General features: G+C 38.5%; 1 protein-coding gene across 2 annotated transcripts in view; it reads right to left on the bottom strand.

The window, feature by feature from the left end:
- The window catches only part of LOC309499518 (uncharacterized protein), a 52,928-nt gene that overhangs the window by 7,933 nt on the left and 28,814 nt on the right, over nt 1-16,181 (bottom strand). The window contains exons 4-8 of one of the 2 annotated variants that reach the window (XM_082170789.1): nt 9,684-9,785; nt 2,786-2,872; nt 2,604-2,696; nt 2,361-2,435; nt 1,748-1,861 (exon numbers count right to left, since the gene is read on the bottom strand). In XM_082170789.1, the coding sequence (XP_082026915.1) occupies nt 1,748-1,861; nt 2,361-2,435; nt 2,604-2,696; nt 2,786-2,872; nt 9,684-9,785 (471 nt within the window). The remainder of the gene's footprint in view (nt 1-1,747; nt 1,862-2,360; nt 2,436-2,603; nt 2,697-2,785; nt 2,873-9,683; nt 9,786-16,181) is intronic. The other variant, XM_082170790.1, reaches the window with a different exon arrangement.

Below are 16,181 nucleotides of genomic sequence, written 5' to 3'. Positions count from 1 at the left end.
GTGTTTACATGAACAAAATCATCGGATCCATAAATAGCAAATGCAAAAATACATTTAACAACATAACAACACCTAAAAAGTAAAAGTTTATGTGTGTGTGTGGACGGCAGGTGGACAATGCTCTCGAGTCAGATATGGTTCTTTCAGTGAGTAAATGTCTCGACGGCTGGAAAAAATAAACCAAACAATGTTTAATTTTTTTTTTTTTTTTGGGCACATTACTATTTTTGTTTTTTAAATAAGTCTCTTATGCACATCAAGTCTGCATTTATTTGATCAAAAATACAGAAAACAATTATTACAATTTAAAATAAAGGTTTTCTATGTGAATATACAGTAAAGTGTAATTTATTCCTGTGATCAAAGCTGAATGTTCAGCATCATTACTCCAGTCTTCAGTGTCACATGATCATCATTACTCCAGTCTTCAGTGTCACACGATCCTTCAGAAATCACTCTAATATGAGGGTTTATTATCAGTGTTGGACACAGTTGAGCTGCTTAATGGTTTTGGGTTTTTCATGATTTATGAATAAAAAGTAAAAAAAAAGAACAGCATTTAATTCAAACAGAAAATACTTTACTGTTGTGGTGTAGTTTAATGCATTTATGATGTAATTACACATGGACTCCACTAGAGGGCCACCGAGGGTTACGGGGGTTGAGGGAGTCAGACGGTGAAGTAGACCGAGTGTGTGAGTGTGTTACAGCAGTAGCTGCTCTGTTCTGTATTAACATTCAGTTCTGAGATATAACTCTCCGTGTTTGTAGTTTATGGGATACACTGCATGAGAAGAAACACTACAACTATCGCTTTTTATCAATTTAGCACACGCTTGCTGAATAAAAGTATTGATTTACTTTTAAAAAAAGAAAAGAAAGAGAATTCCTGACCCCAAGCTGTTGAACGGTAGAGTATATTGTATTGGTACAAAATATTTCTATTTTAAATAAATGCTGTTCTTTTTTAACTTAAGCACTGCAATATTTCTCATTTAGACAGTATCTAGTAAGTTCCTCACATATTCCGCGTCAGTACGGAGGCCCACACATGACATGCAGGAAGAAATAGCAGGATTTCTGGATTTTCTTTTTTTTTTCTTGTATGTCATGTGAGCAAAACTATTCCATATTTCACTATTATGTCATTTATTTCCATGATTTGTCATGGCCTGGAAATCACAATTTGAACATTCCCTGATATTTGCAGGTTTTTAATGACCGTGAATCAGAGACACACCAGAAACACACACACGTCTGTATAATGTCACTAATGTAATGTTAATATGGTGAGCTATCATGGATAATTGAGTATCCTGTGGATCGTAGGAGAATCTGTCCTGTGTTTAAATCATTCAATGGCCTGAGACTGAATAAACTAAAGACTTGATAAACTCATGACTTTACCTGCTGATTCACACCATCATCTCAGTTTATGTCCTTTAATGGACCCTGACTTTCTTTATTACTCATTTCATACACTTTAAAATATACATTGTTTTAGTTTACTTTCTTTGCGTTACACTATTCTTTCATCACTTTTATTTCTCTCTCTCTTTCTCATGTAAAACTCTTGAGTATGCGAATAAAATCTGCTTTATAAACTGGCCTTGTCTATGGCATTAACTGATAAATCAGGGCTGATATTATGGTTTGTATATTTTGTAACTTTAACTCCATTAATCTGGTAAAACATGATTTCACAGCTCATATCTGTCACTGACTCTTGATGGAAGGAAATACTTACAGATAATAATATAGAAGAGGTTTATCAGGAGCGCCATTATAAAGAGGACTATAATCATGACACCTTCAAATCCGACGTAATTCAGACTTTTGTCATAGGCAGATTTAAACAGAACTGGAATAAAGGAAGAGAAACAACAACAATTACTAACATAGAAAAACAAAATATTAATACAGATCAGAGGAATTACAAAACTATTCTCATTTAAACAGATGCCTTTATACACAACATTACAACACAGTCTCTGTCTGATCCTGACCCTTGACCTTTGTGCTGATTACATGACCCCTGACCCTGACATGACCCTGACACATGCTGAGATGATATTCAGAAGTAGCTTTAGCTTCAGTCTCAGTCACTAGCATGATGTCGACTGTAACAATGAATGCACTGTTTCCATAATGAACCGGTGTAGATTATAAATGTGTTCAGTCACACAGAGATTCAGCGCTGAACATGTTGATATACTGACAACAACACAACAGTAACACAAGACACTTCACAGTATTAATGTCATGTATATTACATCATTTAAATGTAATTGTTGTTCAACTGTTAATGTGCATCATGTGTTTATGATAACAACTGTGGATTTACATTTGGATTTATTTACCTGAGTAAAAAACTGCTGAGAAAACAATATATTCTGCCTCATAACTGTAAAGATCAACCCATGTTTTAATCTTCCCTGTGAAACAGAAAAGATGAAATAATTACATTCACAATATAATTTACAACAGCAACACAATGAAACACAAATATCAATACAACACTGAAACATTTTTAATGTAAAATTCATTGTGTATCATAATTCATATACTGTATTAATCTATAAATAATAATAAATCCGCCATACCTGTGAAGTTATTGATATACGGAGCCGTCCAGAGCAACATGAGAGGCCTCAGAAAATAAAGAGCAGAACAAGAGACCGACTCAAACACAGATCCTGAAACACAACCACACATTACTGTACATCTACACAGATATATGAATAATCATAATGCATTGATAAACCATCAGTCCTGAAACACTGACCTTCAGAAAAACCCCAGAGGACAAAAGCAAGAAACATCAGAATATTTGGACAGAAGACGAGAAACATCTGAAGACGAAAGACTGAGTCTGAGAGAAGAGACACAATAACACATGATCAGTTCATCAGTTATTATTACATTTAATCATTATTTCAACTATCATTATCAGTCATTCAGTTTTATTTAACACACACATCTCTGTTCTTTCTGGCCATTACATTTATAACTGAATGAAACATAATATTATAATAACTGAACACTGATGAAGGATAGAAGAGTTGCTCTTTTCTTTTCTGTTGACTCACCCAGTAGTCTCAGCAACACACTTATCTTGGTTGAAAACTTCCTGCGATTCTGAGATAAGCCACTGTGAACTGTACATGTGTATCGTCCTTCATCTCCAGCTCTCAGATCATCCAGACGGAGGGAGAAATTTCTGTGTTTAATCTCCTCAGTAAAGAAATGAGCTCTATCCTGATAATCCTGATGCTGTGACTCTGCTCGACTCTCTCCATCTTCATACAGATGAACTAAAGTCTCTGAGTCTGTTTCTGTTTCTGAGTCTGAGTCTGAGTCTGAGTCTGTTTCTGAGTCTGAGTCTGAGTCTGAGTCTGTTTCTGAGTCTGAGTCTGAGTCTGTCATTCTCCATTCCACCTTCAGATCCTTCATTATAGAGGGTCTTTGTTCATAACAGGGCAGAACCACTGAAGATCCCAGAGGAACAGGTGTGTGAAGACAAGGTTCCACAGTGAATCCTGAAAATGAAACATTTATGTGAAATGTTAAGGCAAAAGAGTGAGGTCTATTTTGTTATTTTCACACCGATTATCATCCACATACACTGTCTTATCACACACACACAATCACATACCATGTCCTCAAATCTCTCTTGAATCTGATCATCTATACAGTAGCTTTGCACAACAGTAAAGGACACACATGGGTTTTTAATCACCCGTCTGAGAAAATCACCATCAATATTTCTATTGAAGAAGAAATAATCACTGGATGAGGATAATGTAAAGTTTGTTAATGACATTCAACGTTTCTTGATTTCTTGTCTGTAATTGAGTGGGAATTTACTTTCCATTGAGACTCAGATGTACAAACCCAGAGCCAGCTGATAAAGCGTAGCAATACATGCTCAGATGAAGATGCTGCTCATTCAAAATGAATATGTTTATATAATTAATAATATATGACCAGTCCAGACAATTACAGTTATCACTTAAATGCATCAAACTAATGTTATTAAAAATCTGGAAAAACTATTTTTATTTCTTTCTTTCTTTACACTTACTCAGTTTCAACTCTGTATCAGTTGAAAACACACACTCCTCGTCCCTGTAAACTTCACATCTGTAAACTCCTTCATCTTCAGCTCTCAGCTTCTTCAGACGGATGGAGAAGTTTCCATCTTTGATCTTCTTATTGGAGAAATGAGCTCTTTTGTGAAAGTCCTTGTGCTGTTTCTCTGGTCGACTCTCTCCATCTTCATACAGATGAACTAAAGTCTCTGAGTCTGAGTCTGAGTCTGTTCTTCTTGTTCTTCTCCATTCCACCTTCAGACTTTTCTTTAACAATCTTTTCTTAACCTGACAGGGCAAAACCACTGAAGATCCCAGAGGAACGTATTTATCAGTCACATTGAAATCTATAAAGGAATAGAAACATGTTTTCACGTGGAAAAACTTGTAATACAAAAGAAAAGAAAAAACTTCGTACAAAACTCAAATCACCACACTTGTATAACAGCTGGTCGATCATTCACAACATGCTATTAATTAATTAATTTGGTTTAATATCCAAAATACAAAAAAATTTGTTTCTGTTTTCAGATTTATAATTTTAAGCATGAATTAATTCAATAACAATCCAACATATGTTTCCAATCGCTCTTAGAGGTGCTGAATGAAAACTTTTCCAGTATTATATCAGAAAAGGATATACGGATATCATTACCATATCCTGTACAAGTGATAATGTGCAATTATTACCATAAGAATCTATACTTGATTTAACCAATAAATAAAAAATCAATCTAATGTAGTCAGGTTGATTCAATCATATTAAATAATCATATAAAATAATATATTTGATAGAATTAGTTCATTTAGATTTAACGATATTAATCAGATTTTTAGATCACCTGACAATTAAATTTTTTTTACAGTGTATAAAGTATATTTTATCAAAATATGTGTTCAATGAAGCTATGACCATGTGTCTCTACAACTGTTCTGACAGTGGAGTTTATACTGTAAATACTGTCAATCTGTAAGAATGATAAAAAAGTGTTTACACTGCTATATACACAATAATCACATTTACTGTTCTGCTGTAGATATATATATCATGCAGACTTATTTTTCTTGACTACGTGTTCTTACAGTAACTGAACTGCAGATGATCTTTTCTCAGCTTTTGTCTGACAGCTCTTTTAAGGGTTTACAACAATCATGTTTGTGAACAGAGAGTAAGCGGTATATAGAACATGTCAAAGAAATGAAACCAAACACCTTGTAATCACAATTGACTTTGCTTACATGATGGAATATCATACATCTTGCAAGTTATTTTGGAAAAAATTACATGCAACCAAATTAAATGTTATTTTGGCTAGAAGTGGGCTGCACATAGCCGGACTATGTCGGGTCTATATTTAACCGAGACGGTGAAATGACGGCTATTGCATGCTGGGTGTAGACCTGCTGATAACATATGACATCTGCATATGTATTTATAATCCTGTTTATATAGTAATAGCTCTCATTATAGATCCTGAATATATAGTTATAACTATATATTCAGATTTATACATATTCAGGTCTCAAACATGTAATATTGATGCATCACTAAAACACTGAATAATCAAACCAGTTGAAACCTGTTCTGAACTGTATTGTTGATTAACTATTAAGAGTCGAGTTTGATTTGTTTGTATCGGTTTACTTACCCAGATCCACATCTGTCTTGGCTGAAAACACACAATCCCTCTTGTTGTAAACTGTACATGTGTATTCTCCTTCATCTCCAGCTGTCAGATCATCCAGACGGAGGGAGACGTTTCCATGTTTAATGTGTTCAGTAAAGAAATGAGCTCTATCCTGATAATCCTGCTGCTGTTTCTCTGCTCCATCTTCATACAGATGAACTAAAGTCTCAGAGTTTCTTCTTCTTCTTTTCCACTCCACCTTCAGATCTTCAGTTAGTAAGTTTGGAGGAACATGACAGGGAATAACCACTGAACCTCCCAGATAAACACTAATGTTGCAAGATTTTTGCACAATCAAACCTGAAAAGGAATAGACATTTCATTTCAAATGTGAGATAAATGTTGAGGAATAATAACCCCACTACCTCAGTTCTAGGCTGTTTTAATCACACTCAGAGGCGCCCCTATAGGGCAAGCCAGGCAATTGCCTGTGGCCCTGCATTTTAAGGGGGCCCCCGAAGGCTGATCATTCACACAATCAGGAATGTTAATATAAAGACTCAGTCACATCTCTGGATCCCCCTTAGTGAGATCCCTCTCTCGTTATGCTGGTTATGCTTTTACTGCCTCGTCTCAGTAGCCTTTTTCAAACTGGAGCAGCGCTTACTCGCAGCAGGTATGTAGAACATCCATGATTTGATTTGAGAAACATGAAGAGGACTTAGTCTGGCATGGCCGCTCACTCTAACGTTAACCTAGATAAATGTTTGCTATTATTAAGCGCATATCGAAGTGTTTGTGCGGAGTGTGGAGCGCACACTGCATGACATGGAGGCGCCGGTGCCATCACTCGCATTTTCCTAGTGTAAACAACTTAAAATACTCCATCATTTCTGGCCACACAGAAAAGATTAATGCATCAGTCGCAACTACTTTTATTTGTGTAAACTCACAAAAACAAGAAAATGTTGTGCTTTTGTAAAATAAAATAAAACAATCAGGGCGCGCTTTCATGGTCTCCGTGAACTGGAGCGCGTCTCAAAAATGAACTGAAAAACAGTGTAGGCTATAGGCTACTAGAAATATATCTCTATAAAGCTTGAAATGTCCACTTTTAAACAAAAGAATTCGAATCGAAAGCAAATATCATCTGATTATGTAATCCGTATGAAAGAAGCATTTCTTTCTACAGGCGCATCTACTTTACAGCGGAGATGTATGGAGATATGTTTGCAGCCGACACTGATTTAGAAAACACTAGTTTATTAATAAACAATTAAAATGCCTTTTTATTTGTTAAGACATATTTATTATCATTAGCCTGCTTTTGCGGCAAGATTTATGCATGCGCTTGAGCGCAGAATAGGCTATATTCCTCCATGCACCCAGTGTTTAAGCTAAAGAAATATATATAAATGTGCGATTAGTCGACAAGAAAAATCTTTAGCCAATGGCAACTGTAAAAAAGCCCACGTTCAGTTTGTGTTAATTTATTATAAGGGCTGTGCAGCTTTTATGTTGGTCATTGAGTTGAATGTGAGGAGGTGTGGTTTAATCTGAGATCGCACGAGAGCGGATCATTTTTTCCGTTCGGATCCTGAGGGAAAGCTGAGATCCTGCAATCTTACCTGAAAAGCAGTAAAATAAGATAATTAAAATCTTTTTCTGCAGCGCCTTCACTTTGTGAACTGCAGGAAAGAATATTTGTGCTCTTCATTGGCAGCGGATGGTATTAAACTTTGCGCTGAAGTTTCCATAGTGACAATTCTTGAATGTGCGTCATTGAAGATTGTGAGTTACATTTGAGTATTCATTAATCATTATATTATTATTGTGTCACTACTGTTTAGCTTGATGTACGGCTGCTACATTATATTTTACGTTATATGAGAGTGCGTTTACCTGATTGTGTGAGATATTATGTTAATAGTGGCATAGGTGATAACGTCTCAGCAGTTCTGCCGTGTTAATTGCACATCTATACAGTGTTCTGTTACTGATTACGTTATTTGTTTATTGTAGAACCACATTTGAGAGTCATACATCGAGTAATACACATCCTAGATTTATATACACCTGCATTTATTATCGCGGAGGATTCATCATGCATCAGGGGGCCTGAGACTGCAGCTCAACAACCAACTTCACATCGCTATTCGGACATCTGAACATCTTAAAGAACTGTAGAGTGTAGAGACTAACACGGACTGTTGCAATCATTGTTTTCACTGCCTAATCACAAGACAAGCTAACATCTGTATCCTTGAAATTCAAATCTGTTGAAATAATTCATTGTTTATTTTGTTTATTATTTTGCGCAGGCCTACGCTCTTCATATGTACATTTTCTTTACATTTGTGTGATCCTTCGACGGTGAATATGTACACAGTGTATTTGATTATTGTTTTTCAACATTATTAAGAGTAAAATAGTACAATATAGTACGAATGCCTGCTCTTCATTACTCTCGTGGCCATTGGACATCAAATGTGGTAATCGACCCTCTGAAACGGTTGGCATCGTAATAGTAATTAGTGCAATACAGTTCCTTTTGTATAGCAACTCAAATCAATACATTTAGGCCTACTATAGTTGACATTATTTAAATAGTAATAAGTATCCAGCTCTTTCCATTCAATTTGTTGATTTAGTTAATGAACTAATAAAATAATAAAATAATAAAACAAAGATTAAGATGCTATGTATTTCTATTTAGCATTGTTTGTTCCACCATGTACAACTGTTTTTAAGGTGACAATCTGTTACACATTTGAAGATTTACTGTATCTTGAAAATTGTTGTATTGTATTGTATCTTCTGTTATAAAGATAAAGATTGACATTTCGTTAATTAAAAAAAATAAGCACATAATGTTGTAAAAATTAAACAACTTATGTTCAGTTAGATGTAATAATTATATATATTATATATAAAACATATAAAATACATATATAAAAAAAAGGGCTCATTGATTAATTTTGCCTGGGGCCCCCACTCAGTGTTGGTTCGCCTCTGATCACACTAAATACAGCGGTAACACTTTATAATAATGGTCCATCATTAATAAGTAACTATGCAGGAAGTAATGCAGGACTAATGAGTAGCACTACATTGACACTTCAGCTACTGCTATTAACTAATATAGAAACAAGCTTTACTAATCAGTAAGTAATGTCACATTTAGGAGATAGTTCCTTAATAAGTTATCAATAATTATTTAATGAGGTTATAGCCTCATTAATAACTGTCAACTAACTATGACAAATTATAAATTATTATTATTAAAATATATATATATTTTTTTTTTTTTTTTTTTTTACTCTAAACGTAGTCATAAGATGCATCACTAATGACTCAAGTGTTAACTTGTCACTCTGCAGGAACTACCAGTGATCTGGACCATTATTTTAAAGTGAAAAAATAAATGTTTTGAATGTAGTGACAATGACGAATCAGAAAAATGATGCAGATTGATGTCATCAGAACCACAAAAACACACTTCACAAAAATATTCAAACAAAGAAAATGGTCATCTAGCAATGCTCTTCCACATTACCGTACACAGTAATGATGAGCAATAAGTAGATTTTGCTATAGTTTTCCTGAGTTTAACTGTAACACAGAGCATTAGGACGCTCCAAATTTGATGATAATTCAACAATACTTTAACAGCTGCTACCAGAACTGTATTTAATGTTTTATAACTTATGTTTTATCACATCTTGGTGTATTTGTCAAAATGTTAATGACTAATGATAACTGAAATGAATTACACTCATCATCTATCACAAACTTTTGACTTCTTGACTTTTTCTAAACTGTAAATATTACCATGGTAAAATCAGCAGCAGCTGTTAGATTTACACACTCAATAAACACTCATTATTATGATGATGTTATTATTATTAGGTTCAAACTCATTTCCCACTGAATAAATCAGGATATGTTCCTGTTATAACTGTACCTTTAGTCTGAGATCTGCAGTAGATCAGACAACAGAGCAGAAGTGCAGATCCAGATGCAGAGATACAGAGAATCAGCATTATTATGTGGAGAGCAGAGAAACCTGTCAAACACACACACTTATTAATGCTGTTATTGTGCAGTTCCTTATATATATTGCACAAATATGTCCATAAGTAGGAACACACACACACCTTTAGCTAAAATGAGACATTCAATAGATTTCTACTGTTTTATTGCTAATTATAAATACTAACCCACACTCTAGCAAGCTTTGAAAATATTGCATAAAATGTAATGTAAGGTCTAAATGTAAATTATCATTGTAAAATGTTGACATATATATGATTTTTTAAACTGGGAAAATATTATTACATTTGCAGATATTTTTCTTGTGTATAGCCTTTTGCACGGTATGTCTCCACCTCCACTTAATGAGTTTATTAGACAAAATCATAACTCATCTATAGAGGAGATTGGACAATAACACATAGAAGAAGTGCTTTTGGGCAGTCAGCCTTTTCCTATTGAGCAGCACACACCTGGAAAACTGAACTTACAGAATTATGAAATATTACATGCTTTACATCTTTCTCTGCATTGATAAAACAGTGGTTATTAGGTAATCAAACATTTCCTCATAATTTGGAGTAGTGGTTTATTTCTGTCTTTCTGTTAAAGTCATTTAAATTCAAAGATAATTGCAGAGTATCCCATGAGAAAGCAAATCATAAACGTATTTAATATAATAAAAAAAATGTATGATAAAAAACTAAACTATATAAATATTAAAACAATATATTGAATGTCGTTGATGTTATTTGACAAGCCAAAACTGTCCTTTTTATAATTTCATGCAAGTATTATGAAAAAAAGAAATGAAACAAAGGATTAAACTGTGCTTTGTGTGTGACTGAAGTTACAGCTAACATGTGCCTATCATGTCTCTCGTGTCTCTCGTGAAGATCCCTGTCCAAAACTGTGTGTGACTGAAGTTACAGCTAACATGTGTCTATCATGAAGATCCCTGTCCTAAACAGTGTGTGCCGCTATAAGCTGTGTGAACTCATCTGATCTCAGAGGAACTGACACTCTACACTCATTTCTTTGCATTTTAATGCTGTTTAGTTATTGTCCATTAAATAAATTCATTCATCGGAATAAATCAAAATCCCTTTTGTAACGGGATTAGGTGATTGACAGAAGCGTTAGCCTATCAGCAAGTAGTATCTTCCATTTAAAGGCTGATTGGCTGTTACCTGGGATGTGTCACATCCGTTTTCCCCTTTTGTTTGCTCGTGTTGACGGTGGTTGTAGCGCTGAGTCCCAATTCGCATACTATCCGTCCTAAATAGTATGCGAAACTAGAATTAGTACGTCCCAAATCGTAGTATGTTGAAAAGAGTATTCCAAAGATACCCGGATGGTCTACTATTTCCGGTTAGAATTCGAAGTGCAGATCAATGCACACTCTAACGGCTAATATTGCCCACAACCCATTGCGTGCGGGAGGGAGAAGCTTTGTGGTGATGGTGGTATCTATGGTGATGTAAACATGGCAGCCGGATGCAGCCGCGGAGATTCGCCCTCAGTTTTTAAGTGTAAGAATTCAAATGTTTAACCCTTATTAAAGTTATATTTTATTGTCTCGTAATATTAATGGGGTTATATTGTGCCAAAAAGTACCGTGTTTATCTTGTAGGGTCCGATGAAATAAAAAGTACAGTGTCATGCAAGTGTCTTTTTTTAATGTATTTCTTCTGATGTTTCTGTCTTAGATTTATAAGTTACCTTACTATAAACCCTTATGAAAATAAACACCTTTTACTACACTAACCATAGTTTAACCACACTGACTTATTTGTAGTAATACTGTGGCTGTACAAATGTTAACTTTATCAATCCAACCAAAGAAACATGGTTACTACACTTTTACTATTATAGTACAAGCATGGTTCATTTTCATCGGGGTATTTTTGAGTATTATACATAAGTATAAAATACGTTAAACAATAGTTATACTATAAACTTTAAATATTTTAGCTTTCGTTACACACATTGCACATGAACGTCAGAACCAGCCGCCTCACAAACGACCTGCGTTTGGTTGATCTACGACGACATCCTGCTTCACTCCTCAATTTGGTAGGACACATTGTAAATGTATTTTGGAAAAAAAGATGGGAATAGTAAATACATTTATATATGACATATAAGAATGAATGAAATGTAAAATGTTTTGTTAACAGTCATGGTGTGCGTAACTAAGCAACCACGTTCTCGTTCACGTTGCATGACGTCATCGAAGTATGTCCCAGAACGTGCATACTTTTTTGCTACACACTCAAAAGTATGTACTTTTTCCTCACAAAAAAAGTACATACTTTTAGGTCGTAGTATAAGTAGGCGAATTGGGACTCAGCCTAGGTAAGCGTGCTATGTTTTAATAGGTGATAATTTTGGGAATTGTTGGGGTGTGCATAACTTGAAATCGTTTGTATGTTAAAGGGATAGTTCACTTTGAAATTAAATGTTGGTATGTTTTAGCTTACCTCAAGGGCATCCAAGATGTAGGTGTCTTTTTTTCCGCAGTAGTTTCAATTTTGATATTTTTAGGTCAAACCGTTCTTGTCTGTCAGTCATATAATGCAGGTCGATGGTCACTGAAGAGCATGCACAGAGTCCAAATTAAAACAATTCCCCGTCGTCCAAATTAAACAATTCCCCATCGTAAGTACACATTGATGGCCTAAGACACGAAACGAGCGGTTTGTGTGAGAAAACGAACAGTTTTTATATCGTTTTTACCTCTTGAACTCAGCCACGTCCAAATGATCTGAGAGCGCGGGCGGGTATAGGTCCTTTTACAGTTGGTAAACATGGTGACGTATTTGTGTGGGCGGGGCTTAGCTGGAGGCAGAAAGATCCCTCTGGCCGCTTCACTAACGTTAGTTTGCCAGTTTGTTAGCTTGTTTTTTTTAACAATGACTGGAGAAAATCCAATTTTATCTTAATGTGCAAGGTCACTCACTGTCCAGGACCACGATTGTTATTTGCAAAAGTTCATTTTAACGGACGGAACCAGATTGGCCGACCCGTACACGCTCAGTCAATGGACGATCTGACAGGATTAACGTTAACGCTACCAACGGTTGAGTGGCCTGACTTCTACACCTGCCCGATAGAGAAACCGAGGGTAAAGAGAAACTGAGGGCATATAAATCTTTAGATGCCTATAACTATGTGCTGAATGGTCATGTAAAGATTTGTGTGTGCGATCTGCAGTTCTGCCTAGCCAGCGCCAAGACGACAATGTAAAGAGTGACGGTGCAATTTTAAAGATGTGGATATTTTCTAGAAATAAAAATTCCAGATACAGCATACTCATTTTTCATCGATTCTTGCACCCAACAACACAACAAGATGACATTTAATAATAAAAATAATAATTTAAGCTCCTTATTATGTAGCCGAATCTGTGCTGGTTTGTATTGGCCGCCTCCAGTTTTCCGTTTGTTTTGCCTCCAGCTAGCGCCGTGACGTAACTGTGACGTCGGCGCAAAAGGGGTCTATACTAGGGCCCTATGATTTCCGTGATGCGGAAAACGCGGACGGAATCACGGAATTTACACATGAAAACGGAACTCTCTTATACGCACGGAATTTGCATATATTTTGTTGACATATTAAATAAACTGATTTTTTTTTTTTTTTTTTTTACTTTCTTCTCATTTTTTTCAGTTTAAAACAACAAACGTAGAAAGGTCTCTACCATGGTCTCTACCTAAACCGTGGCCAAATGGCATTGTTAAACATGTTGCCTAGTAACCATATGTCCTTACGTTCCCACGTAAGGAAAACGTCTCCGGTTACTCTCGTAACCTCGGTTCCCTGAAAGGCAAGGAACGAGACATTACGGATGTCGTATATGGGAACTCCTCTCATCCTTCACTTCCGCTGAAATCTTATAGGCTAACGCCAGCAGAGCTGGCCAATTGACGCAAATATGCAAATACTGAAACACCGTTGCAGTTATAATGCAAGTGCAGCGCCAATTCCCTTCAGAATCGAACAACGCTAAATAATAGCGAACACGGCGGCGAGCGTAATGTCTCGTTCCTTGCCTTTCAGGGAACCGAGGTTACGAGAGTAACCGGAGACGTTCCCTATCAAGGCTACGGAACTCGACATTACGGATGTCGTATATGGGAACTGTATAGAATCCCGCCGTGGCAACAACTATTGAACAGACCCAATACAAACCTCGCCCCCAGAGTGCAAGCGCCTGATAGGCCGAGATTGACAAATAGCGAACCTCTAACCTCTGATAGGTCCAAAGGGACCAATCACAAGCTTACCAACACTATATGGAATTTGCATATCCCGAGCAGTATATCTGGGGGAAGGTTGCACTGTAGACCAACAGGGCAACAACAACAGAGAAAGCCAACGCATAGCGGTGACAATAGTACAACACACAAATAGCACACAGAACAACTCATGAGCAAAGCGCAGAGCAGCTCTCTTAATGCTGTGTAAGCGATCAACTCACCGAAAGCACTCGAGACGCTACAGAGGGTAAATCCAACTTGTAAAATCTGGCGAACGTGTTCTGAGAAGACCAGCCAGCCGCAAGACATAAATCCTGAATAGACATACCCTTAGTCCAAGCCCACGAGGAGGCAATCGCCCTAGTCGAATGGGCCTTGATGTTCAGGGGACATTCCTGTCCCAGGCAATCATAAGCCAAAACAATAGCGTCCACGATCCAGTGAGCAAGCCTCTGTTTTGAGACCCCCCGTCCCTTGTTGCATCCACCAAAGCACACAAACAGCTGGTCCGATTGTCGAAACGCTGCCGAGCGAGAAATGTATTCTCGGAGCGCTCTGACTGGGCAAATAGCACTCTGAGCATCCGAACCCTGAGAGGTTGATGGCTCAGCGGACAGGGCAGGCAGAGAAACAATCTGCGCTCTGAACGGGGTATTGAGCGACTTAGGAACGTAACCCGGCCTCGGTCTGAGAGTAACATTACAGTTTCCCGGTCCAAAGCGAATACAATCTTCACCTACAGAGAAAGCCTGTAAATCCCCAACCCGCTTCGCCGAGGCGAGAGCGAGAAGCAGAGCCGTTTTAATCGATAGTTCCTTAATGGCAATCGAGGCCAGGGGCTCGAAAGGCGGTCGTGACAAAGCCTCCAAGACCAAAGCTAAATCCCACGGCGGCACAGAAGGCGGCCGTGCAGGGCACAATCTCCTAGCTCCCTTGAGGAACCGTGTCACCGACGCATGTCTACCGATAGACTGTCCGTCAACAGGGGGGTGAAACGCGGCAATAGCGGCCACATAAACCTTCAGAGTGGATGGCAGGCTCCCTTCATCCATCCTATACTGAAGGAAGCGTAGAATATCCGACACAGAACAGTCCGCTGGGTCTATGCCGACATCCTGACACCATTTAGAGAAAACACCCCACTTCAGAGCATACAGGCGCCTGGTGGACGGAGCTCGCGCCTCCGCGATGGTATTCAAAACCCGCGAGTGCAGCGCGTCCCGCCCGCTCAGCGACCCTGTAGCGGCCACACATGGAGGCTCCACAGCGCGGGGCTGGGATGCCAGATCGTTCCGCTCGCCTGAGACAGAAGGTCCTTCCTGAGCGGAATCTCCCATGGCTGCCCTGCTAGTAACTCTACCAGATCCGCGAACCAGGGCTGATTCGGCCAGTTCGGGGCTACCAGAGTCACCGCCGCCTTCTCCTCCCTGATTTTGCACAACACCATGGGCAAAATTTTCACCGGAGGAAAAGCATAGAGACAGACTCTCGGCCATCGCGCAGTCAGCGCGTCCACCCCCCGGGGGGAACGGGACAGCGAGAAGAACATCTGACAGTGCGCGTTCTCGCTCGTTGCAAAGAGGTCGACCTTCGCCCTGCCGAAACGATTCCATATCAACTGAACCGTCCCGGGGTGAAGCCTCCACTCCCCCTGGGGAATCCCGCTTCTCGAGAGCATATCCGCCCCGCGATTTAGAACACCGGGGATGTGCGCCGCTCTCACCGAGAGGAAAAACCGGTCCGCCCATAGCAGAAGGGATTCCGCCTGCCTGAATAGGGCTTTGGAATGTACACCGCCTTGGCGATTTATGTACGAGACCACGGAAGTGTTGTCTGTCCGAATCAACACATGCCGCTGCTCCAGCTGAGACCGGAAGGTTTTTAGAGCTAGAGAGACCGCTTCTAGTTCCAAGCGATTTATGTGCCACTCCATCTGCTTCTCTGACCACCGACCCGAGGCGGGCTTGCCCAAGCAGACCGCTCCCCATCCGGTGGATGAAGCGTCCGTCAGGACCTCCACTCGCCGCGTCACTAAGCCCATAGGGACACCTGAGCTGAAGAGATCTGGGTTCCTCCACGGGGCCAGGGCACGGGCGCATCCGCTGGTGACCATAACGCGCCTGTGGCCAGAATACCACGCACTCGGGGGAACGCGCGCTTTCAGCCAG

This window comes from Leuciscus leuciscus, assembly GCF_965113295.1.
Source record: "Leuciscus leuciscus genome assembly, chromosome: 1".
In the NCBI taxonomy this organism is placed as follows: domain Eukaryota; kingdom Metazoa; phylum Chordata; class Actinopteri; order Cypriniformes; family Leuciscidae; genus Leuciscus; species Leuciscus leuciscus.
This window is presented reverse-complemented; position numbering and strand designations above follow the sequence as displayed.